The 27,966-nt window shown below is 37.0% G+C and overlaps 1 protein-coding gene across 1 annotated transcript in view; it reads right to left on the minus strand.

Annotated features, from left to right (window-relative positions):
- Window positions 1-27,966, minus strand: part of LOC123666641 (transmembrane and coiled-coil domains protein 2) — a 72,173-nt gene continuing 44,207 nt past the window's right edge. Inside the window, exons 4-17 of the mRNA XM_045600732.1 lie at window positions 27,771-27,901; window positions 26,961-26,987; window positions 25,057-25,176; window positions 20,072-20,232; window positions 19,174-19,244; window positions 18,679-18,812; window positions 16,630-16,644; window positions 12,045-12,204; window positions 10,773-10,896; window positions 9,566-9,676; window positions 9,201-9,308; window positions 8,236-8,438; window positions 6,305-6,439; window positions 1-115 (exon numbers count right to left, since the gene is read on the minus strand). Of these exons, the coding sequence (XP_045456688.1) occupies window positions 88-115; window positions 6,305-6,439; window positions 8,236-8,438; window positions 9,201-9,308; window positions 9,566-9,676; window positions 10,773-10,896; window positions 12,045-12,204; window positions 16,630-16,644; window positions 18,679-18,812; window positions 19,174-19,244; window positions 20,072-20,232; window positions 25,057-25,176; window positions 26,961-26,987; window positions 27,771-27,901 (1,528 nt within the window). The 3' untranslated portion in view covers window positions 1-87. The remainder of the gene's footprint in view (window positions 116-6,304; window positions 6,440-8,235; window positions 8,439-9,200; window positions 9,309-9,565; window positions 9,677-10,772; window positions 10,897-12,044; window positions 12,205-16,629; window positions 16,645-18,678; window positions 18,813-19,173; window positions 19,245-20,071; window positions 20,233-25,056; window positions 25,177-26,960; window positions 26,988-27,770; window positions 27,902-27,966) is intronic.

A 27,966-nucleotide genomic window follows, 5' to 3' on the forward strand; every position in this document is an offset into this window, starting at 1 on the left:
TATTTCTTCTATAGAATTTTATTTCGTTAGAAACGAATCAGGACAAAATTGCAATATCACCAAATCTCCTAAAACGCCGAAACGATATCAACCACACAACGACTTGCACTCATACCTGGATTAGAAAGAAAAAAAAAATTAAAAAAAGAAAAGAAAAAAAAGATACCCCCTGGACTGGTAAAATAATATAACAATTCCTGTATTAAAAGAAAACAAAGTTCTTTATTTTTGCAAATGAAAATTATATCACTCATTGAAATAAAAATAAAAAATAAAGTTAAAAGCAAGATGGTTTATAAAGCAAAATAAAATAATACATACACGATTTCATAGAAATACCGCAGCCATTTCCAACTAGATGTATAAAGATTTTTTTTTAAAGTATAATTGCAATTAAGTCCAGATACAAAATACAAACACAATTTGGCGATGAGTTTATTTTAATTACATAATATTTTCTTTTCATAATAATTCTTATATATTTTGATATGGTAGCTATAAATTGTACACTAAAATAGTACATAACATAACAAAGCCTGTTTTATATATATATATATATATATATAAATATATAATTATATACTTTATATATTTAAATTTGATATAAATATAAGTAATTTTATTTTTGAATGGATGGCATTCAAAGTTAAACTCAATAAATTGTTGTTTTAAATTAAACCTTACAATGAATTTTATTTAAGAGCACGTTGACTTTTCTCTCTTTGTTTATGCTTTATCAAACATAATACAGCTAAGTAATAAGGTCATAAGTTAGACTCCAAAACCTCAAGCAAAGATACCACAATAGTTTACGTTAATTATTTTTAGTCACGAACGTAACAGGCCTACTTCAAGGATCGGAGGTTAAATCATCATGCTGCTCGACTGCGTATCGGCGGATATATTCTCTACAATGAGTAACGATCGCTATCATCTATATTATGATAACCGGGACCGAAAGCTTAACATGCTCTAAGAAGCACGGTGGGGAGACCAACAAGGACGGACGTCCAAACCGGAATGAAATATTTGCACAAATACTACAGCTATCTCCGATGTTTAAAAAAAAAATAGAAGGTTATTATAAGAATAGAATCGAAGAATAAAGGATAGAATCTGTTGAAGCGAAAATTAAACCTTTACAAGCTGTTAAGTCTGACTGCTTGGACCTACAAAGTGTCGTCACTTCGCTTCAGGTAGAAATAAATAAAAAGGAACAATGGGCACGTCGTTCAAATATCGAGATTGTTGGAGTCCCGGAAACAAAGAATGAAAACTTACTGAATGTTATTAGCAACATTTCGAAGGTCGTAGATATTAACACTTATGCCGAAGCGGATATTGATTTTGTCACCAGAGTTAGTCCTAAGAATAACGATTCGAAAAAACCTAGACCGATCGTTATTCGCTTTTTGTGTCGTTATAAAAAAGATGCCTTTTTGGCGAGGTTGAGAGAAAAAAAGAACATAATATGCAGTGACATAGGTTTTGTGGGTAACAGCAATCGCATATACTTTAATGACCACCTAACTAGTTCCAATAAAATGCTTCTTCGCAAAACAAAGGAGCTAGCTCGAGATAAAAACTATAGATATGTATGGATTAAGAACTGTTCGATAATGGCACGTAAAAATGACACGAGTTCTGTACTGCATATTCAAACCGAAAAGGATTTAAAAAAGATGTAATAGGTATTGATAATGTATACATTTATGTTATTTTATATTACTGTATTTTTTGTTGTTCGATAAGTATTATTGATATATATTTTAATTTTTTATTCATTTATTTTGAGAGAGAGAGGAAGAATTTATTTAATTTTATTATTTATTTAACTTTATCTGTTGATTGTTCCTACACAGGGCTGGATTTGCACAAAAGATATTTTTTAGTCTTTTTACTCGATTTTCATATTTGTTCACTTAATAATTGGGAAGTACTATTTTACTTTAGGACCAATGGGATGTATTTTACTACTAAATTTTGTAATATATTACTATTTTTAATGAATAATTTACTGGTCAATATTTTAATAAAGAAAATTGTAGTTTTTATGCATATACATTATTTTTCATTTTATTTTTTATTTCTTTATAGTTATTAATTGTTCTAATGGATTCCAAATTTTTTGTTTATTACCAAAATGTTCGTGGACTTCGTTCAAAAACCAGTTACTTTTTTTCCCATGTGCTTAATGTCGAATACGATGTTATTTGCCTGACTGAAACATGGTTGATGCCCAGTGTATTTGATTCCGAGCTCTTTGACTCCAGATATTCAGTGTACCGTTGTGATCGCGATTATGAATCTCGAAATGAAAAACTGGGAGGTGGTGTACTGATTGCTGTGCGAAAGGGATTGACTGTTAAGGATGTTGTTGTCCAACCGTCTACTAAAACTTGTTCATCGGATGTAATTTCCATTTGTATTGGCGTTAAATCTAATAATAAGCCTACAGACTTTCGAGTATATTGCTGCTACTTCCCCCAGTGCTTGTTACAACGCGATGACCAATTTAAGTTTTACGAACAGGTGTCTGAATCAATCATTTTGCACCCTAAAGATCTTTATCTTTTGGTCGGTGATTTTAATATTTCAACCGCTAATTGGTCTGTTGATGATACAGGCGCTACTAAACTATCTCATTTACAACAAGGTTCACATGTTCAGGTAAACTCGCTATCGACTTTTTTGCACATAAATAATCTTAACCAATTTAACATAGTTCCTAATTCTAATAATCGATATCTGGATTTGGTAATAAGTAATGCTAACAGTGTTTTAGTGAAACAGTGTGAGTTTCCACTAGTTAAAGAAGATTCACATCACCCGGCTCTGGATATTGATTTTACTTATTTAAGGTCTAACTATCTTACGGGTGTTCCGAGGGTTGTTAAGCTTTTTAACAAAGCTGACTACAGTATTATTAATAAAGAGTTGTCTGAGGTTAATTGGCTGGAATGTTTGAATTGCTTGGATATGGAAAGTGCTGTTGAAGTTTTTTATAATATTATCAATAAAGTTATTGATACGTTTGTTCCTACTAAGGTTGTACTTGAGCATAGAAAATATCCTATCTGGTATTCTTCTTCTCTCGTCAAGGTTATAAAGGAAAAGTTAAAGTTTCATAAAAAATGGAAAATTTACGGTAACTATAGGGACTATTGTACGTTTAGGATGCTGCGTAAGAGACAAAAAACGGTTGAAAACGATTGCTATAAGAAATACATAGATCATGCTGAGAATACCATTGCTAAAAATTCTAAATATTTTTGGACATTTGTAAAATCTAAACGCCAGAATACTGAATTGCCTGATATGTTTTATCTAGATAATTTTTTTACAAGTGATGGACAAGAGATTACTAATCTCTTTAACAGCTATTTTTATTCATCCTTTGAGTCAAATTCCGGTATTTCTTCGTCTAATAGTAACGACTACGATATTCATACTTGCAACAACAGTTTAAACCTGTTTTCTGTTGATATTTCTTTGTCGATGGTGGACAAATATTTAAAATCTTTAAGTCTAAATAAAGGCAGTGGCCCTGATGGGATACCTGCTATATTTTTGAAGAGCTGTTCTGACAGCTTAAGGTTTCCCATATATTGCCTTTTTTCTAAATCTTTGCGAACATCTGTAATGCCTTCTCAATGGAAAAGATCTTATGTCATACCAATCCTTAAAAGCGGTGATAAACATAACATAAAAAATTACCGCCCTATTTCAAAGTTAAGCTGCATTCCGAAGATGTTTGAAAAGATTATATACGACATTATACTACCTATAATAAGACCTACGATCATTACCCAGCAGCATGGATTTATTAATAGAAAATCAACGGAGACAAATCTTTTGGAATACGTTGATTTTATTTCATGTGCAATGGACAAAGGTTTTCAGGTTGACGCCGTGTACACAGATTTTTCTAAGGCTTTCGATAAAATATCTCATTCGATTCTTCTTGATAAATTGAAATACATCGGTGTGCACGGTGACCTTCTGCGTTGGATTGAGTCGTACCTTGCTAACCGTAGTCAAGCAGTTACTATAAAAGGATTTACTTCATCTTTTATTCCAGTGCCATCTGGGGTACCTCAAGGATCCCATCTCGGGCCTTTATTATTCAACATATATATAAATGACATTACTTCAGCTTTTAAGTGCTCCAATTTCTTATTATACGCGGATGACAATAAAATTTTCAAAATTATTAAAGACAACAATGACTGTATAGACCTTCAGAATGACCTAGTTCGGTTTAGTAATTATTGTTCAGTGAACTCTTTGTTTATAAATTTGAAAAAATGCAATGTAATAACTTTTAGTAGGAAGCGTTTTTGTATAAATTATTGCTATAAACTGAATGGCGAAGTGATATCGAGGGTTGATGTGGTAAGAGATCTTGGAGTTATTATTGACTCCAAATTACTCTTTGATGAGCACGTCGATTATGTAGCTAGCAAAGCCTATCGTATGTTGGGATTTGTGCTCAGGATATCCAAGGAGTTCAAGCATGCTTCCACCCACACACTTTTGTATAATGCATTTGTTAGACCTATTCTAGAGTATGCTTCTACTGTTTGGAGTCCTCAGTACGGGTGTCATATTTATAAAATCGACCGTATACACAACAGGTACCTAAAGACTATAACAGCAATCTCTTCGGAAAATTTGAACGTTCTGATAAAACCTATGTCGGCCGTTGACCGGCGTGTTCAGCGGGATCAAGTTCTGTTGTATAATATTGTGAACCAAGTAATTGACTCGTCATATTTGGTTTCAAAATTAAATTTTAAGTGTCCACGTTTAAATTCTAGACATAAAATTACATTTGACATCCCAGCTACAAGAACAAAATTTTATAAAAACGCGTTTATTAACAGAAGTTGTGCCCAGTACAATAATTTGTTTATAAATATTGACATTTTTCATCTCTCTCTCAATCAATTTAAATTGCATGTGATGAATGCTTTGATTTAATGTATCTTTGACAGATGTTATGATATTCGTGATGTTCTTCTTAATTTGATTTTATTTTTTGATTTTAATTTAATTATGATTTTAATTGTAGCTTGATACTTAATTATTTGATTTGTGATTTTTTAAACTGTTTTTTTTTTAATTTATTTGTTCCATAATGCCCGTAATGATTTTTGAATTTCTTTATTGATTACTTTTTTTTCTCTCAATGATTGTTTATCAATTTATAGTAATGTTTTTAGTATTATTATTAAGTTTTTTGATATTGAACTATTGTTGTGAAGCATCTCTTCTGAACTTTGTCATATGTTCTTTTTTAATATCGGAAACTATTTTTGGTTAAGTGATACTATTGTGTTGTGTTTTCCTGTATATTTATGTAATACCGTTTGTTTCCAAAATAAAGTAAAATAAAAAAATAAAAATAAATAAGATAAGTATTACACGGTTAATTGCAGAAGTTTGAAATTTTCTGAATTTTTCTTTGAACACCTACCATTAATTTATTGCAATAATACGTGTTAGTAGGTCCATGATTTAATAATTACATTAGTGATGAAGTTATGTGAAATGAAAACATTGAGCAGTAGTTATCATTTTTATTGCGAACGCAATGTTTTACCGTCTTCATAAGACCATTCAGTGAGAGACAAGCAGTATTTTCATAATTTTTTTAAATACGTTGGTCCAAAAACTGATGAATATCAAAAAGGTTTATAATAAAAATCTAGCGACCTTTAAAATTATTGTAGAAATATGGAATTTTGTATAAATTTGTTTCTAAATGATAATCCTAAAGTGATATTAAATCATAAAAATACTGCCTTTATCCTGATCTTAAAGAGGTCTGTACTGGAAACTGGTACTTAAAAAAGCAAAAAATATCTATAAGAATATCAAAATATGAAATTAAAGGAATTTGTCACAGAATTTATACGTAATTAGTAAACTAAAATTCCAGTTCAGACTCAGTATAATAAGTGTTATTCATAAACCATGTCCACAGTATGTTAATACAACAACCCGTTAAGCCAAAATATTGATTAATAAGTCCAGTAACGTTACACGTATCCAGAAAAACAAATTAACCATATTTTTAATTATGGATTTTTTACGATCACACTGCCCTCATTTTGACTGACATTACAGGAGAGACATTATTTTAATCTTTCATTGCATCAACAATATAAGTAGCATCTAAAAGGTAGTATAATCGCAATAAAACCTTTAATATAATAATTAGACGCGTATCACGTAAATCGCAAAAGTTTAAAATATACAAAGAATTTCTTCCCCTAAGCGTATTTCTGGTGTGCATTACCTGTCGTGGTGTTTCTCTAAGAGATACTCCTTGAGGCGCCTGAGCAGGTGTTCGGACAGTTGCGTGACCTCGGGCCATTGTTTGAGGACCATTACTCCGAGCATCACTGCTAAACTTGTTGTTAGGATTCGTACTCTGAAATAATGCAATATTATATTCTACATTTATGTATTCATTTTATCATAATTTATATTTAAATTTAAAAATAGTTTTGGTAATTTTCAGGCATTTTAACTTAAATATATATTCTAACTCGTTTACATTGTACTACATAGACAAGAATAATATTAGGGTGATATTACATGTGGGTGGAGGAGGTATGAAGGAGACACTCGGTAATATGTCGGCTGAAGCGAGTAGAGCCAGCACGGCAATAGCAGGAAGGTGCCATTGACATCAGAGCAAATGTGTTACGAGTTTATGTAGGGACTCGGTAGCTAGTCACAGTCACCTGGTGCGCAGGAAGGGCATGGCCACGCCGGCCACGGTGGCGACCAGCAGCAGCGCCAGCTGCAGCAGCGTGATGGCCACGTTGAGCAGCTTCACGAGCAGCAGGCGCGGCGGGTCTATGTAGGGACTCGGTAGCTAGTCACAGTCACCTGGTGCGCAGGAAGGGCATGGCCACGCCGGCCACGGTGGCGACCAGCAGCAGCGCCAGCTGCAGCAGCGTGATGGCCACGTTGAGCAGCTTCACGAGCAGCAGGCGCGGCGGGTCTATGTAGGGACTCGGTAGCTAGTCACAGTCACCTGGTGCGCAGGAAGGGCATGGCCACGCCGGCCACGGTGGCGACCAGCAGCAGCGCCAGCTGCAGCAGCGTGATGGCCACGTTGAGCAGCTTCACGAGCAGCAGGCGCGGCGGGTTTATGTAGGGACTCGGTAGCTAGTCACAGTCACCTGGTGCGCAGGAAGGGCATGGCCACGCCGGCCACGGTGGCGACCAGCAGCAGCGCCAGCTGCAGCAGCGTGATGGCCACGTTGAGCAGCTTCACGAGCAGCAGGCGCGGCGGGTCTATGTAGGGACTCGGTAGCTAGTCACAGTCACCTGGTGCGCAGGAAGGGCATGGCCACGCCGGCCACGGTGGCGACCAGCAGCAGCGCCAGCTGCAGCAGCGTGATGGCCACGTTGAGCAGCTTCACGAGCAGCAGGCGCGGCGGGTCTATGTAGGGACTCGGTAGCTAGTCACAGTCACCTGGTGCGCAGGAAGGGCATGGCCACGCCGGCCACGGTGGCGACCAGCAGCAGCGCCAGCTGCAGCAGCGTGATGGCCACGTTGAGCAGCTTCACGAGCAGCAGGCGCGGCGGGTCTATGTAGGGACTCGGTAGCTAGTCACAGTCACCTGGTGCGCAGGAAGGGCATGGCCACGCCGGCCACGGTGGCGACCAGCAGCAGCGCCAGCTGCAGCAGCGTGATGGCCACGTTGAGCAGCTTCACGAGCAGCAGGCGCGGCGGGTCTATGTAGGGACTCGGTAGCTAGTCACAGTCACCTGGTGCGCAGGAAGGGCATGGCCACGCCGGCCACGGTGGCGACCAGCAGCAGCGCCAGCTGCAGCAGCGTGATGGCCACGTTGAGCAGCTTCACGAGCAGCAGGCGCGGCGGGTCTATGTAGGGACTCGGTAGCTAGTCACAGTCACCTGGTGCGCAGGAAGGGCATGGCCACGCCGGCCACGGTGGCGACCAGCAGCAGCGCCAGCTGCAGCAGCGTGATGGCCACGTTGAGCAGCTTCACGAGCAGCAGGCGCGGCGGGTCTATGTAGGGACTCGGTAGCTAGTCACAGTCACCTGGTGCGCAGGAAGGGCATGGCCACGCCGGCCACGGTGGCGACCAGCAGCAGCGCCAGCTGCAGCAGCGTGATGGCCACGTTGAGCAGCTTCACGAGCAGCAGGCGCGGCGGGTCTATGTAGGGACTCGGTAGCTAGTCACAGTCACCTGGTGCGCAGGAAGGGCATGGCCACGCCGGCCACGGTGGCGACCAGCAGCAGCGCCAGCTGCAGCAGCGTGATGGCCACGTTGAGCAGCTTCACGAGCAGCAGGCGCGGCGGCAGCGCGGCGGCGCCGCCCGCCTCGCCGCCCGCGCCGCCCGCCCCGCCCGCGCCCCCGCCGCCCGCCGCCCACTGCTCCAGCTTACTGATCTGTGACGCGGCATACACGTTGAACGTTATGGTCCGATGATAACTAACTACTTTTTGGATTTAGAGTTTTGTTTAGGTCTAGGTCGGCAAACAAGTGTACCGTCCCCACCTGATGGTAATCGGTTACCGTAGCCTATAGACGCCTGTAGCCCCAGGAGCATCGCAGAGCTCTGGCCAACTAACTCACTAAAGCAACACGACACTACTTGAGAACAGTATTTATTTTGCCTTTTTTGATATTTGAATGATTCTTGAGATGATGCTCAGCAGGAAGTATTTTACTTAAAACCTGCAGTAGCTTAACTAGGGAAGTACCTCAAGCTTAAGCAAGATACAGCGAATGCTATATACTCATTATTTATGACTAGCCCGTTGGTGCAGTTTGTAGTGACCCTGCTTTCTGCTCCGAGGGTTGTGGGTTCGATTCCCACCCCGAGTCTGGGTGTAATATAAATATATAAATATATAAATATATATATATATATATATATATATATATATATATATATATATATATATATATAATTTATAAGTATGTTTACTGTGTATGTGCTTACTTTAGGAACAGAAGACCGTGTGTGTATTGTGTAGATATAAAAAAAATTGAAGTATGTATTTCAAAAAGCATTTTTAAAATGTATACCAAAAAGCTACAATATTTTTGGTTTTTGCTAAAAAAAACTTGATAAATGACAATAATTTATACTTTGAACTACATACGCCTAATATTCATAATGCAGTTTGTTAGAAAATGACACTTACTTTAGTTTGGCAGAGGTCGAGCGCTTCGTGTATGTCTCGTATTCGTTCTTCACTTTGATACTGTACTTTTTCCTCGACATCCGTTAGTGCTTGCTTTAAATTTTCTACCTGAAAGTAAATAAAATACTATAAATTTGTTGGTCCATTATGCCATGTGTTATGATGTTTTATTTCCCACAAAACAACCTATGAAAATATTTCTTGTTTTGTACAATTTCTAGTAATATCAATTTCAATCACATTCAACATTTTGGATTTTGAGACTTCTTTAAGAGCTCACTAGATCCAAGTACAAAGAAACACTTTAGCAATTTAGAGCTGACCAAAAAAAAAGAAAACCATCCATACTTTGGACTTCACGTTACCTCGTTTTGATGCAACTCGGTGAGATCATTGATTTGTTCCTCCAGACGCTCCGTCTTGAAGCGCTCCTCCTGTAGCGCGGCGGACAAGAATGACACCTCTTGTGATAAATTCTGAAATAAGAGATGAAAAGAAATAAAGGTATCCAATTCAATATCAATCAGTTGTATTTTTTAAATAAATTTTTAGAAATTTTACTCCTGGATATAAAAAGTTTAAAAAAAGGTGTGCGTGGGTACAAAGTACACATGTCAGAAGTGAAACTTCTTTGGCAAACTAATTTTTAAGTCTAGTTTATATTTATACAAATCTAAAGCCTTAGATTTCCGTTCCAGCACCATTGACAAAAACGTTGCCGTTTCATTAAAACGTTGCCGTTTCATCTGTTAAAATTTTCAAAGATCAAAATCAATGTTTCCATAATACTAAGAATACAAATAAAAAAAATATTCAGACTTTTTGTTTGTCAGTCGTGGTTTTACATGCTTTTCGATATTAAAGAGTTAAGTACTTTTTTGTTTGGTTGATGATTGGATTTGAGACTACTACTTCATTCTTTGTAAGCATAAGTTTGCCCGTATGTAGACTTGTAAAAAAAGTCATAGAATGTAGAGAAGGATTTTTTGATAAAAATTAATTTAGCTAACTTCTTAACTTCGTCGTTTATGAAACGATTTTGATAATTCTTTTTTTGTTGGAAATCCTGTGTGGTACCATGATAAGAAAAACAGGATCTGATGATGGGATCCCAGAGAAATCGAGGGAAACCCTCGAAAATCCGCATAACTTTTTACTGGGTGCACCGATTTTGATGATTTTTAATTTAATCGAAACCCGATGTTTATCATGTGGTCACATTTAAATTTCATCGATATCGGATAACAACTTTTGGAGAAATCTTAGATAATGCGTATTTACTTGACTATTTTTTCGTCTACCTACGTTGTATTGTCTACCTACGTCTACCTACGTTTGCGAGCAAACACTATTTAGCATGGACTGTTAATATTTCTTTACGCTTTTCAACTTCATTGATTGTCAAAGTGTTTTATTGGATGATTTAACAGTTTAATTAAAACATTTAATATTTTATTGGAGTTTAATTTAATTTTCCCACTTTAATTAAGGTGGTCTTAAGCTTTTGGCCTGCAGTTTATAGCCTTTTTAAATAAATGGCTTTGAAAGCATACTAGTTGTAAAGTAGCATACCTTAAGGGCATCAATTTTCTCCGCTAACCGCTCGTGCTCCTCCCTCCTTTCTCGCAACTCGTTCAGTATTGGCTTGATACTGAACGTGGTTTCCGACATGTTGGATCCCGGTTGCGTAGGATACCTACACGAAATTACTGTTTATAATTTTAACATCTTTTCTTTTGCTGTAGTGTCGTGCAATGTACCACAGTGTGCTATAGTGTAGTGTACCACAGTGAAGTGTAGTGCAGCGGACGAGTACTCACGGCGCACCCTCGTGGTGACTGGTGGAGGAAAGCGAGGCGTCGGGCGAGTACTTGTGCGCGGGCGAGGCGGTAGTGCAGTGTACCACAGTGTAGTGTAGTGAAGTGTCGTGCAGCGGACGAGTACTCACGGCGCGCCCTCGCTGGTGACGGAGGAGGAGGGCGAGGCGTCGGGCGAGTACTTGTGCGCGGGCGAGGCGGTAGTGCAGTGTACCACAGTGTAGTGTAGTGAAGTGTCGTGCAGCGGACGAGTACTCACGGCGCGCCCTCGCTGGTGACGGAGGAGGAGGGCGAGGCGTCGGGCGAGTACTTGTGCGCGGGCGAGGCGGTAGTGCAGTGTACCACAGTGTAGTGTAGTGAAGTGTCGTGCAGCGGACGAGTACTCACGGCGCGCCCTCGCTGGTGACGGAGGAGGAGGGCGAGGCGTCGGGCGAGTACTTGTGCGCGGGCGAGGCGGTAGTGCAGTGTACCACAGTGTAGTGTAGTGAAGTGTCGTGCAGCGGACGAGTACTCACGGCGCGCCCTCGCTGGTGACGGAGGAGGAGGGCGAGGCGTCGGGCGAGTACTTGTGCGCGGGCGAGGCGGTAGTGCAGTGTACCACAGTGTAGTGTAGTGAAGTGTCGTGCAGCGGACGAGTACTCACGGCGCGCCCTCGCTGGTGACGGAGGAGGAGGGCGAGGCGTCGGGCGAGTACTTGTGCGCGGGCGAGGCGGTAGTGCAGTGTACCACAGTGTAGTGTAGTGAAGTGTCGTGCAGCGGACGAGTACTCACGGCGCGCCCTCGCTGGTGACGGAGGAGGAGGGCGAGGCGTCGGGCGAGTACTTGTGCGCGGGCGAGGCGGTAGTGCAGTGTACCACAGTGTAGTGTAGTGAAGTGTCGTGCAGCGGACGAGTACTCACGGCGCGCCCTCGCTGGTGACGGAGGAGGAGGGCGAGGCGTCGGGCGAGTACTTGTGCGCGGGCGAGGCGGTAGTGCAGTGTACCACAGTGTAGTGTAGTGAAGTGTCGTGCAGCGGACGAGTACTCACGGCGCGCCCTCGCTGGTGACGGAGGAGGAGGGCGAGGCGTCGGGCGAGTACTTGTGCGCGGGCGAGGCGGCGCTGGTGGTGGCGGTGGCGGCGCGCGGTAGCGTGGAGCCGCGCCCTTCGCCCGCCTCCGAGGCCCTCGAGCCTTCCGACGACGCGTTCGCTGCGTTGTAGGAACACTCAATACACGAAATAATATCTTAAGTAATACTATTGTACACGATTTTGACATGATTTAACAATTATGTCACGATATTGGCACCGATAACAATTACCAACTTAATATCGTTTGTCGATGTTAATTTTACTGACTGTATTTTTTTTTTAAACATCTAACACATAAATTCCTAATTTTCTTAAACCTATGAAATTTGAATAAATTTACAAATTACATCGTTTACATATTAAGATTTTGGCCACAATTGATTGCTCTCGTCCTACGAGCACTACCATGCTGCACATGCACTGGGAAATATCTTTCATGTTATATAACATGACACAAAACGATTCACAATTAACGCCCGGTTTCCGAAAGGCTGATGAACGCAAAAATTAACAAATCTCTTGTTAAGTATCAAATGAGTTGCTAAAAGCATGATAAAACTATAATTTAATCATCCTGTCAGTTGACATAGCTGTCACATTTAACTCTGGAATCGTATGTTAACCACCATTTTGGGTTTCTGAAACGCGAATTAAGCTATAATCATTGATCAAACATCTGTCAAAAACTCTGTCAACTAATCGGTGTATATCGGCGAATTAACTTAAGGAAAACAATTCTTTTCTACGTGAAACTACGTTTTGTTTCTTTAAAGATATGTAAAGCATATTTTTAACCAAATTTTATACATGTAATATATGTTTTTTCTATAAAAGTCTACATTATGATCTTGGTAAACTAAAATTTTTTGTTTTTTGTTGTAGATTACATAGATGTCTATTATTATCACCAAGAAGAAACTGGTCAAAGTTTAATAATAAATGAAAACACTTCTTTGCGGTCATCTCTATTATTGTTAAGTTTTAAATTTTATTAGTAACATTATATAAATAATAGGGAATTTAAAAAAAAAAGGTTATAAAAATAATTTGTTATAATTTCAATCGTAATATATATATATATATATATATATATATATATATATATATATATATATATATATATATATATATATATATATATATATATTACGATTATATATATATATATATATATATATATATATATATATCTAAATATACATTAATAGGAACTATTAAAAAAATACTTATAATTACTTAATAAATGGAATTTAAAGTATGCTATTATAATTATAACTACTTTATCATATTTTCATACTCCTTCCGTTTATTTTTTTTAATCAGTCTATATTCTGATAATTTAAATTTTTCTTCCAAAGATGCACTCATCTTTTTTTCATAATATTGTTGTTTTTTTTTAAATAGATTATTGTTTTTAGGAACTATTTTCTATTTTTCTATCTTCGTTTATATGATGCTTTATTGGATGTATCAGTATTATCAGATTTATTAAATAACATCACAACTTGTTAGTTTCTGGAGGCTTTGATACATCACAAATATTTAAAATAATATTTAATTATAATGTTACATGACCACATTTTACAAAATGTCAAATCAAACTAATCGAGGATTAGTTAATTTTGCCGTGAATGACGTTTCAGCAACTCAAATTTATTTTACAGCCGTGTTAAATCTAACAGTCATTTAGAAGACTTATACTTTGACAAACGTTTCAGAAACCGGGCGTAAGTCTGTAATATGCCAATAACAACAAACACATATTCTATTCTTCTAATCAGTGGTTTATCTTAGCGACAAAGGGGTACGTCCGGTCAACTTGTTTTCTTTCACGAGTTCCTGCTTTCTTTCTCACAGTTAACGCTGTACTAAACACTACGGAAAATGGTTGCCTGGAGTGTTCAGTCTTCGGTTTTAGTTTACCTTCTGTATGTGGTCTGTTGTAATAACTTATATATATACCTTGACCTTGGACCTTGTATTTTATTTAATGTTTAATGGCAAGGAAATTACAGTATATAGGTGGAATTTTTTTGCAGTTTTGCCCTCAGATGCCTTGGAACTTATTACATGCGTGCAAGCTACACTAGTCTGGTGTCTATTTGTCTATTCTGTCTGTGGATATTTTTATAACATTCGTGCTTAATCAAAAATATAATAAATACAGTCACATTATTGACATATCGCTTATAAAAAAGGTTATAATCCTACAAGTTTTATCTGACAAATGCTGATAGTTTAATGTAAAAATGCGAGTAAATATTATTCATACCTATGACTAATATGTAATTGTTGCATGTGAGGGCAAAAATTAATATTTATTGAATGTTTTTCATGCAAATTTAAATATAAAAGAAGTTTACATGCGTCAAACTTAAAAATAGCTATTAATATTTATAGTTAGTTAATTTTTATTTTATATCAAACAATAAGATACCTTAATTAATATCTAAGATGCGTAACCTAAATTAAGTATTCATATATTACATTTTTTTTTAAATATATTGCATGTCTTAACAAATTTTGCGTAAATATCTTCATAGACTTTCATTTTACTCAAAAAATTAATACTTATTAATCTTAAGTTTATAAGACGTCGCTTCAGCCTGTATTATCCCACTGCTGGGCACAGACCTCTTTCCACATGTAGGAGAAGGATCAGAGCTTAATATGCCACCCATATCCAATGCGGGTTATAAGACTTAAATTTCTAAATCATTTCGAAGAGTTTTAACTAAATAGCCACACAAACGTATTAGTTGTATGTGGCACATTTACTTCTGTTTATACCGGTAGAAGTAGTGTGTGCGACGCATGAATCCCACTAAAGAACACATATGAAATGCTCAAGATGATGTGTATTTGCATGAAGCGTTGTGAAAAGAAGTTCGTCTGATTATAAATATTATAATATAATATAAACATAGAAACGAAAATCAAAATACATAACAAGAATATAACTAATTAACACTCAATGTATAGAAAAAAGATAAAAAGTATTGACGATGATATAAATACATTGCTTTAAAAGAAATTTCTTTTCTAATGTTATAAAACTAAACGACTTGAACGCGGTAATCTAATAAGTCACCTAATAGTTATCTTTTGCATTAGAAAGGCCGTTTTTAAAAGAATCGGCTGTAAAATATCACGCTTACATACTTAAATAACTTATGAGAGCAATGACATAACCAAATATAATAAAATTAGATAAGGGTCGAAACCAAGCATTGGGGTTTACCGTTCAAGATTCAAAAAAATTTTTGAAACTTAAATGCATGTATTTTTGATTGAAACGTAATGATTTGTATCTCTTTAACACTTAAGATTTAAAGACTACTATATTCAAAATTTATTTATATCACCACGCTACAGATGATACTAAAACATCTATAGCATATAACAACATAATAATAATAATAATAAATAATATAAAAATACAAAGTTTATTTACCTCTCAGTTCCGCGTGTTGTGGGGCTGGCGTGCAAGAATGAGATGATAAGCACACATTTAATGATTTAATGATAGTTGAGAGTAATGAATTAATATTAAATATTGATGAAGGATTAAAAAGTAGAAAGTAGTATTTAGGAATTTGTGAAAAAATTACTTATTTAATTATTAATAATTACTAAATAATATGAAATATTTACGGAATAATATTAATAATAAAGTTTTTTGTTAATATTATAAAATAATGCTCAAAAGACAAATATGGTAAACAATTACTCATCGCAATAAACAAACCGTGACGAAAACAATTGTACACATGCATTTATGAATGACCAAGATAAATTAATAATAACAACACAGATAATAAATATTTAAAAAAAAAAACAATTACATTTCCTTCGACATTTTCTGCACTTCTTAAAAAACATTTCGTTATCACGCGAAATCCTTACATTTTATTTGTTACATTACACTAATCGCGTATATGAACGTATATTATATAGAGTTAAATTAGTATAAACATGTGAGTACATAGAAGGTTGCGCGGCCACTGAGTCACAAGTCGGCTTGTCTATGAACTTGACATTTGTCTTTTTATCTCCGGCTTATCTATTAAACAGTTGTAACCTTGATTTGATAAGTGTTGTGATCGAGGGGTGTTGTTGTTGACTGACTTTTTATATTTATAATGTTTGTTAAGGCTTTTGATTTATTGTTACTAATCGCATAGTTTGTGGCTATACTTGACTACTATAATAATTAATTATAAAACATCGTTGTACTTTTCTTTATATTTTATTTGATTATAGTTATTTGAAATATTTAATATGATGAATGTTTTATTAATACAAAATTTAAACACAATGAAATACTATTTTTGTACTGTGATGAATTTGATAAACATGAAATGAACATTTAAATAACGTGTCAAATATTGCAATTTATTTTAATGACAAAATTTAAAAATGTCAGAATAGAGACATAAAAAAACAAATATATGTTAAGTTATTAATACAAGTGATAAAACTAGGATGAAGAAAACAGGGGGTTAAAGGTGTGAGCGCTATGATATCTACTTGACATACTTACAAGGGCCCGTGTTCTCTGCGAGACAAAATATGAAAATTAACATATAACACATCACAACTATGATATGATCTGGCTGTATATGAATATATATATCTTATATGTATTTAATATTTTATAGCTCGTTACTGTTTTAGTAAAGTATTCTGATGTTTTGATTTATTCATATATTTTAGATTCATTATAATTATTATTATAATGGTACAGATATATGTACTTCCATATAAAACAGGCAAGATATTTTTGAAATATAAATTTCTGGTTTTAATAAATTTATAAAGAAAAAAGTAGTGAAAATATTTGTAAGATAACGTTTCCCAATCTTTTCATTTTGTGAGAATAAGGCACAGCCTTCTTGGAGGCGTGCAATAGGAATCAATATATTTGAAATAGTATAATAATGTTTCTAAATAGTTCTATTGGAAACAACTAAGTTTAGAAATAGTAGAGATATTTCAAAAAGTATTTAAACACCTAGTATGAGAGCAGTATTATTTAACTTTATAACAAACAGTAAATATTCAGGTAATCAAATAAAGAATTAAAAAGAAATATTAAGATTATTCTAATAAAGTGAAAATAAATAAAGTGTATAAATAGAAAAAATATAGTAAAATATTTAATATAGCTTTAATGCAGACAGTAAAAGCATTGAGTAAAATAAAGATTTATTAAAAGTAGATTTACTGCATACTCTGGTTGTTAAAATTATTTTAGAGAGAGAGAGAGAGAGAGAGAGAGAGAGAGAGAGAGAGAGAGAGAGAGAGAGAGAGAGAGAGAGAGAGAGATAAGTAAGAGTTAGCGAGAGATAAACAACTAAGCTGCAGTAAAGCATCGCTGTTAATGAAGCGTTGTGTTCAAAGAAATATGCGTTTTAAAGTTACCTAATAGTCAAGCAGGAATCATTATGTTTATCGACAATACTGCAGCTGAGTAGCGTGTAGTTTGTTTGATAACTCTATCCCGTGACGTCATAACGATTTTTAGATAATTATTGGCAGAATTTAAAATATATCAACCATTTATATTTCCTTTTTAACCGACTTCTAAAAAAGGAGGAGGTTCTCAATTCGACTGTATTTTTTTTTTTTAATGAATGTTACTTCAGAACTTTTGACTGGGTGGAGCGATTTCGACAAATTTTCTTTTAATCGAAAGATGGTGTGTGTCATTTGGTCCCATTTAAATTTATTTGAGATCTAACAATAACTTTTCGAGTTATATCTAATAATGCGTTTTTACTTGACGCTTTTTTCGTCGACCTACGTTGTATTATACCGCATAACTTTCTACTGGATGTACCGATTTTGATAATTCTTTTTTTGTTCGAAAGGGGGTATCCCTAGTTTGGTACCATGATAATAAAACCAGGATCTGATGATGGGATACCAGAGAAATCGAGGGAAGCTCTCAAAAATCCGCAATAACTTTCTACTGGATGTACCGATTTTGATAATTTTTTTCTTGTTGGAAAGTGGATATTCCTAGTTTGGTACCATGATTAGGAAACTAGGACCTGATGATGGAATCCCAGAGAAATCGAGGGAAACTCTTGAAAATCCGCAATAACTTTTTACTGGGTGTACCGATTTTGATAATTTTTTATTTAATCGAAAGCTGATGTTTATCATGTGGTCACATATAAATGTTATCGAGATCTGATAACTACTTTTTGAGTAATCTTTAATAACGCGTAGTTACTTGACTATTTTTTCGTCGATCTACGTTGTATTACTTGTCGATGTAATTGAAGTCGGTTTATTTTCGTTTGCGAGCAAACACAATTATTCTTCCAACGGATTAAGAAGATAATACTTTGAATTTATCTCTTTTTTACCACTATTATTATAAATTAAGCGTTTACTAATAGAACAGGTAATATTAAATTTAAATTTATTTATTCTAACCTCTTAAAGGGTTATTAAAAGTAGACCCGTTAGCGTAGTCACGCGTGCGTTAAAGAGAGGCATATATATCTCTATTTGAGTGCGAAAGAGATGCACATACACCTCTATGTAAGTGTAAAAGAGACAGGAGGTATTTTATACAGACCGGCCAGCTGTGCAATGTTGTCTGCTGAACCGAAGCGGTTGGAGCGAGAGAATAGATGAGCGAACTCTCTGGGGGCCGACATGACGCTACCTCCGAGACCAGTGATGCCATCGCGAATGTTCCCGCCCACGTTCCTGTGCAAAATGGACCTGAGATTTAGGTATATGTTAGGGGAAACTGTTGTACGTTGTTATTTATTACAAGGCTATGCCCAAAATAAAACCACAAAAAATCTAACAAAAGCTAATAGCAAGTTCCTATTTAACAAGCGATTGAATAAAAAGAAAGTTAAAAACTAAAACCCGACTACGACGAGGGTATCGTTGGTACACTGGGTACCCCGTTATACTTGGATCAGACATCATTTTTTAATTACAACATTTATTGTGTTCAATAGCACAAACTTCCTAGTTTGATTCCAGTAAACTAGCCATGTGTGACATAATTAATTCAAATTATCAGGTATAAGAAAACAACGGCTAATAATATACTCACTTGAGTCCCTGTCCCATGTCTCGTAACACTTCTCGGGGTTGTCTGTGAGTTTGTCCGCTCGTTCCATGTTGCTGAAATATATTAAATTCCTTTCATTACCACCTAGTGATGCTACGCTGGTATTTATAGTATTACTAGCTGACCCCGCAAACATTGTTTTGCCATATATTTTATTAACCTTCTCAATCCCCCCCCCCGCCCCTTATAACTTAGGGGAATGAAAAATAGATGTTAGCCGATTCTCAGACCTACCCAATATGCACACAAAATTTCATAATATTTTATTTGACGTCCGGTATTTTTTTACTTATTTAGGGCATTGCTAGTTTTTTTTTTTTGTCGATGAATTCAGCTTATACATTACTCAAGTTAATAATAATGAAATTATTTATTTTAATTAAAACACCACATAAAAATACAAGTACACAATTACAAAAGAGAAAAAATAACGTAATAACAAACTGAACATTTGGTATAGGACTGGCGTGTCCTTGTAGGACAAAAGTCCCTAAAATCAATAAAAAAAAAAAAAAAACATTTGGTACTCTATAAAAATATGTGTTACTAATTTAAACACACTAACATATATGTATGTATGAATATGGACTCTAGCGACATATCTGAGCCAAAATTAGGGTGTTTTAATCAAAAAGTTTGCAACTCAGTACATTGCTGCAGCGTTGCTAATGACAACAGCGCTGATTTTTGCCACCTATCGAGATTTTATCCATTATATATCTATTTACTGTAAGTATATTTGTTCTAATATTTCTACTACTTACTTTTATTACAATATTTAATTAAGTCTTATAATTCTGTTGAAATTGAGGCTATACCGAGCCACATGTTTCCATTGGAATTCAAGGTCAATTCAAGTTCAAACGGAAGTCAGCCGTACCTCCCAGTTCTTGATCTTCTTGTTGTAGCCCTCCAGCTTCTTCTGCAGCTGTACGATGCAGATCGCGCTCTTCTGGTTCTTCTTCTCGAACACCGCCTTGATGCGCTGCAATTGCTGCTTGTCGGCGTTAGCGGCCAGCTTCAGGTACTCGTTTACGTTATCTGGGAAATTTTAGAAATTTGGTCATTTTTCTCTAAATTACAAATAAGGGTAACATGATTTTCAAGTTTTTCAGGGTCACTATGAACACTTTTAATTCAACAGGAATTACCGCGGTTATTATTTTAAAACTCCTTATTATCCTCCTCATTATCCTCCTTATAAAACTTATTATTATAACTCCCGATATTTTAGTCATCATCATGGCGCTTGCAACGACGCCGAAATATCGCATAGTCCCGTACAAATAAAGAGTGTCAAAGGTGACTAAAAAGCATACGGTTCGCCTGATGTTGAACGTATACCGTAGCTTTATGGATACTGTTGTGTATGCGCTTACCGCGCACTATAAGTATAAGGATCAGCTGTCAATAAATCAGTGTGCAACTAACTAGCTTGTTTGATTGACGTGTACCCGCTCTGTTTAAGTATCTAACACGTGGCGACGAACGAACTTACGTAGGCGTTGAAAATGGCCACTGGAGGAGTATTTGGTGTTCTTTCCACTTTCGATCACCTAACACAAGAGTGGAGAAGCTACAAATGCCGCATAAACCAATGGTTTATAGCGAACGAGATAAATAACGAAAATGACAAATTAACTATCAAGAGACGGGCCATTTTGTTAAGTGCGTTAAGTGAAGCGAGTTTTAACCTAGTTAGTGACCTGGCGCTACCTCGTAAGGTAGAAGAATTGCGTTACGATGAAATAATTACACTCCTCGACGAGCATTTTACACCGAAAAGGTTCGGGTTTGCGGAGAAATCCATTTTCTACTCCGCAACTCAGCGCACAGGTGAAAGCCACACTCAGTGGGCGGCCCGGTTAAGGGGGTTAGCCGCACACTGTGCTTTCAAGAATTTGGAAGAGGCCTTGCTAGATAGGTTTATCATGGGCATGGCAGCGGGACACGAGAGGGACAAGTTGTTTGCCCAGGATCAGCGGGAGCTGACCTTGGCGAAAGCCATAGATTTGGCAGAAAGCGTGTGCTGTGCGCGCCGGGCGTCGTCGTTGGCGGCGCCGAGTGCGTGTGGCAGCGCCGTGATGGTTCCGGATGGCGTGTTCAACATCTCCAAGAAGGAAAAGTGTAGTGTGTGCGGGTTTACTAATCATAAATCTAACCAGTGTCGCTATAAAAGTTACAAGTGTAAAAAGTGTAACAACAAAGGTCATTTGTATAAAATGTGTCCTAACGACGCGAAGGTGAAGTACGTCGGGGAAGGTACTGTGGATGACGGAGACGACGGTGAGTGCTTATACAATATTCGATGTGTGACGGGCAGGCCGATGACAGAAAGCGTTCGGATCGGTGGGCTGGTTTTAGAGTTTGAAATAGATAGTGGATCAGCTGTAAGCGTTATTTCCTACAAAACATATGTGTTGTATTTCAAACGATTACCGTTGTCAGTCACCAATAAAAAATTGTTTAACTATAACGGCGGAAACATTGAAACTGTGGGCGTGGTTTTGTTGCCAATATCGTATAAAGAGCGCACGCGAGTCTTGTCTGTGTTTGTCGTACGATATGACGGTCCATCGCTGCTCGGGCGCGATTTCATACGGGAATTCGACCTCGAGTTAGTGATGACGCACTCGAGCGCACCTGTGCACGCTGTTTACACGCATGCGCTTAAAGGAAGTGATTTTAATGTTGCGGAAGATTTATTTAAAATGTTTCCTAAGGTTTTTTCTGATAGTCTCGGGTCGTTTAATAAATATACAATTAAATTGCATTTGAAGCCAGATGTAAAGCCAATATTTCTTAAAGCAAGACCGGTGCCTTATGCATTAAAAGAAAAAATAGATAAAGAACTAGATCGACTATTAGGGTTAGGTATTTTAAAACCGGTGGAACACTCGGAGTACGCATCGCCTGTGGTACCGGTGTTGAAAAAGGACGGTAATATCCGTTTATGCGCCGATTACTCGGTTACAATTAACAAACAGTTAATAATAGATCAGTACCCCTTGCCTACTGTAAATGACTTATTATCTAAGCTGTATGGGGGCATTAAGTTTAGTAAAATTGACTTGTCTATGGCATACAATCAGCTTAGGCTATGCGAGGAGTCGCAAAACCTCACATGCATTAATACACATCGCGGTCTTTTTAATTTCACTCGTTTGGTTTTTGGGCTGGCAAGCGCACCAGCCATTTTTCAAAGAGCAATGGAGTGCTTGCTCGCCGGAATAGACGGTATCATTTTCCTATTAGATGACATATTAATAACTGCCAATGATGACGACCAGCACAGACAGCGTTTAATCACCGTGCTTCAGCGATTGGATGACGCTGGGCTGACAGTTCAAAAAAGTAAATGTGATTTTTTTAAAGATGAAATTTCATATCTTGGCCACATAGTAGACAAAAACGGGATTAGGACATCACCTGAAAAAGTAAATGCTATATTACAAGCTACTAAGCCGGAGAGCGTGTCACAATTACAGTCGTTTTTGGGACTAACGAATTATTATAGGAATTTCATACCCGACGCATCATCTGTGTTGAGTCCATTGTATAATTTATTAAATAAAAACACGAAGTGGGAATGGACCACGGCTCACGATAACGCATTTATAAAAGTAAAAAATATTTTATCGTCTGATAGGACTTTGGCGCACTTTAACCCGAACGCTAGGATTATTTTGACCGTTGATGCGTCGCCGACGGGGCTAGGAGCTGTATTATCTCAAATCGATAAGGATATGATAGAAAGGCCGATATCTTACGCTTCTCGAACGCTTTCACCGGCGGAAAAGAATTACGCGCAGATCCAAAAGGAAGCGACAGCTATTATTTTTGGCGTAAGACGGTTCCACCAGTATTTATACGGTAGGTCGCAACCCTTCGTGTTAAGGACAGACCATAAACCCCTGCTGGCCATATTCGGACTTCACAAAGGGATCCCCGAAATATCCGCTAACCGTCTCCAACGATACGCTATGTTTTTGGCCGCTTATAATTATAGTATCGAGTATATAAGTAGCAAGCAGAACATAGCGGATTATTTATCTAGGGCTTGTGAGGTTACCAATACAAGTATGCCACCACGGGAAGGTATGTCAGACGAGCTCGTCAATTGTGACGAGAGGGCGGCCTATGTTAATTTTGTTATCGACGGTGATCTACCGGTGACGCTGAGCGACCTGAGGCGTGAAACCGCTACAGACGATTGCTTGTCGCGAGTCAAGAGTTATGTATTAAACGGGTGGCCACGGAAAATTAACGATGTTAATTTAAAACCTTACTTTAATTGCCGAAATCAACTATCATACGAAAACGGATGTCTGATGCGGGGACATAAAGTAGTTATTCCGATTACGTTGCGAGAGACAGTGTGTAAAGAAATGCACAGCTCACATTTCGGGGTCGTGAAAATGAAAGCGGAAGCTCGCAAGCGGCTGTGGTTCCCGGGTGTGGACAGAGCGCTGGAGCAGCTGGCGGCGGCGTGCAGCGTGTGCGCACAGCTACGCCCCGCACCGAAACATGCGCCGCTTGCACCCTGGCCACTGCCGCCGCTTCCATTTTATAGAATTCATTTAGATTTTCTGGGGCCGGTTAACAACTTTATGTTTTTAGTTATTGTAGACGCTTACAGTAAATGGGTCGAGTGTTACGATATGACTTCTTCTTACAATTCAAAAGCTTTGATTACTAAATTATACGATTTTATGTCGCGGTTCGGAATTCCACACACATTGGTGAGTGATAATGGTACGTCTTTTACCTCTCATGAATTTAAGCACTTTTGTCTGGTTAATGGTATAAAACATATGTTATCACCTGCATATCATCCCACTAGCAATGGACAAGCTGAGAGCTTTGTGAAAATTATTAAACGGGGGCTCAAAAGTATAATTTTACAGGGTTGTAATAAAAAAAATATTGCAGAAAAGCTGGCTAAATTTCTATTCGACTATCGAAACTCTAAAAACAGTACCACCGAAAAGTCGCCCGCGGAATTAGTGTATGGACGTACGTTGCGTTCACGGCTGGACCTCTTAAACTCGGCAGCATTAGCTTCGTCATCGTCTCCCTCACCCACAGCACTCACTCGAACCGTCGAACACAACCAGTCCTTACAGGCTAAACATTATAAAGGTACAAAAAGACAGAGCTTTAAAGAGAACGAAACGGTTTGGGTTACTAAAAATATAAGTAATAATAAAAAAATTTGGATTGAAGGAATAGTTAAGAGAAAAGTCGGACAAGTATTATACAAAATATATGTACCACATCTGGACTGTGTGATAACAAGACACATCGACCAAATCAGATTACGATTGTGCGACTCGCAGTTAGATAACAGACGTTGGGACCCAGACGTGGTGCCAGACTTAATGCCAGCGGGCGTTTCATACTCCGAAGCTATCGCTCATCCAGAATGTGGAGGAGAGCCTCCGGTGGAACCATGTCAAGAGTCGTCAGCATCGGAGGAAGCGACCAACGAGCCGGTAACACCTCTCTGTACCGCTCGTTCCAGGCGTCAGGCAATAAGTCCGGTCTTTTCAACACCGACTTAATAGTTTTAGTTAGATTTAAGTAAACAATATTTTTCTTTATATATTATCCTAGCTATAAGAGGGAGAGATGTTGTGTATGCGCTTACCGCGCACTATAAGTATAAGGATCAGCTGTCAATAAATCAGTGTGCAACTAACTAGCTTGTTTGATTGACGTGTACCCGCTCTGTTTAAGTATCTAACAGATACGAAGAGAGTAAAATTATTCAGCTGTGATTCAGCACTGAGGTATTTACCACAGTTTGCGAGCAAACGTACAAACGTAATTATAGTGACTACAATAGTATATATAAATGGTCACCATCTCGTATTGTCTGCTCAAGTCGTATGAGGTCCTTAGTCCTCTCGATCTTGCTGTTCAGGTGCGCGATGGCGGCCTGTGCCTTTGATGACGTTACGTTTGTACTGCTATCAGTGTCATCTGAAAAAATAAGTTTTTATGACTCGACATTTAATATGGTATCCCTAAATCAGCTTTATATCTAGTCAGACTAGACTAACATAGTCTGATACTTGAAAAATAACGCTTATAAGTATAAATTAATTTCAATAAAAAAAAAATTTGTATCAAAGAATTAGTAGTCGAACTTCGTTACAGAGAAATCGATGTTATAGTTCTCTATAGATAGCGAGAAGGTGTCCAAATAATGTATCTTTAGAAATCAACTCCCTTTTGGAGTTAAAACGGGGGATGGTAGGTTGACTCACTCATCACGAAATCTCCGAAACTATAACACCTACAAACTTGAAATTTGGCAGATAGGCTCCTTATAGGGCGTAGATATCCGCTAAGAAGATTTTACGAAACTCGACCCCTAAAGGGGTAAAACGGGGGTTGGAAGTTTGTATGAAAGTCTTATGTTTTTTAAGTAAGAGACTTGAAATTTAAAATGTATGCTCTGTAGATAGTGAGAAGATGTCCAAATAATACATTGTAATCTATCTATCTATCTAAATATATAGATATAAAAGATAAAGGTCACTGATTCACTCATCACGAGAACTCAAAAACCGCTGGATAGTCCATCCCTCCAGGATGGATAAAGATGAAATTTAGGAAGGATTTTGCGATATTCCACCGCTAAGGGGTTTAATTGGGGTTGATAGTTTGTATGGAACATATACAGCAGCTATAAGTTCGCCTGATAGGTTATTTATACTGCAGCCTGAAAATAAAACTAAAAATGTGGTGTATAGAGAGGTTTTATAAAAATAACTATTAAATTATAATAAATTGTGCCTTTTAAAAAGTTGCTCAGTGTGATAAGCATTTCAAGTGACTGAAATAAAAAATAATTTGCGTTAAACATCTTGATAGTAATGCATATCTTCATAACCACGCGGACGTAGTCGCGGGCAACAGTTATTGTTAAACAAAGTCCCCAAAAGTGTATGTGATCGATTCCCTCGATGCGGTTTCACCAATGGAGAGAGTGCTTTAAGAGGAAGGTTTACAGAACGGCTAAGCCAATTTTGATGAGAGTTTCACTGGAAGTTTGCCCGGAAAACTTTGTGACACACTGATTTCAACGCGGGCGAAGCCGCGGGCACAGCTAGTATATATATATACAGGGTTACTTGTAATATGTCACGATCCCTTTAAATGTATCCAACTATATCTATCTATCCAAAGAGCTACAATAACCATAGTCAAACTCGACTCTGTTCACCTAGAACATGGATTTTTCAAAATATTTTTCTGTGATTGCCCATACCCCTCCTGACAACCCCTCAAAACCCCCTCCTCTAAACCCCTCTCCTTAAAAGGGATCGTGACATGTTACAAGTAAGCCTGTATATTTATATAAAATTACTTAATATTAATTAAAAAGTCTCATAATGTACCGTTATTATATGTAGATAGATACATTTTGAACACTAAAACACTATATAGCTTAATATAATACTTATTAAAAAATAATATAGAATAACATACATATTATTTTTAATTAATCTGTTCACTTTAAAAAAAAAGTTTCCGTTAATTAACAGGAAAAGTTCGCAATAAATAACATTTTTAACTTCTCATGGAAAACTATTGTTATCATTAAAACATACAATTTATTCAATTACAATAAATACAATTTTATAAATTCAAAGAAATATAAAATATATTTATTTATTATTTTTACAACATGTTCTTATTTCGTACTTCGTGCATTATATACCTATATGTGTTTTATTTTTACTTTTTTAAATATTTACCTTGACTAACATAATCTCCATCTTGACCTGTAAATACAAAAAAAAAGTAATCGTAAAACATTGTTTTTTTTTACATGGGTAAAATATCAAGTTACTAATTAATTTAAAAAGAAGTAAAGTTGTTAAATTTGATTTAAAAAAAAATATATTTAATGTCAATTCAAAGTTAAAGCTTTCGTAAAAAGAATAAATAAAAATAAGATGTACAAATCTAATAAATAAATTTAATTATTTGATAGACTCTTATTGTGATTTATCAGCTGTGTTATTGTATGCAAACTAGAATAAATTCAACCAACGTATGAAATAAAGTTCTCTAATTATACTAACATAACAAGAAAGTTGATACAGTATTATATAGGACAAATAATCAAGGGATGTTTGTAGTTAAGACATGAATATATTGATTAGGTTTGACCTTAGTACAAACCTATATATTTTTAATTTACATGGTCTCGCTTCAGCCTGTAATATCCCACTACTGGGCATCTCCCCCCATGTAGGAGAAGGATCAGGCTCAGGATATATTCCCTACTATGAGTAACGATCGCTATCAGATGATCGATAACAATCAGGATCGAAAGCTGCTCTCCGAAGCATGGTGGGGTGGCTCACAAGGACAGACATACAAACCGGAAAGAAAAGAAGAAATCTGTACAAACACATCCTTTACATATACATTTATTATACATCCAAACCATTCCTAGCAGGAATCAAACCCGCAATTCGACGGTGTTTAAGCGTGTTCATGACACACGCATAACTACAACAGAGCAATTGTTCGCATAAATATATAGAATATTTAATTACCTCTGTAAGCTGGTGAGTATTCATCTGCCGATGATAACGCATAAGAGACGTTAGGACTGCATACCGCATACGCGTAATCTCCAGGTGCTAGGATATTCGACATATTTTTCTTTTGGGGCGAATCTTCTAAGCTGTAAATAAATGACATCCGGTAACGATTTGACGAACAAAATTGTATAACTGGAACTCTCTTTTA

This window comes from Melitaea cinxia, chromosome 26, assembly GCF_905220565.1.
Source record: "Melitaea cinxia chromosome 26, ilMelCinx1.1, whole genome shotgun sequence".
In the NCBI taxonomy this organism is placed as follows: domain Eukaryota; kingdom Metazoa; phylum Arthropoda; class Insecta; order Lepidoptera; family Nymphalidae; genus Melitaea; species Melitaea cinxia.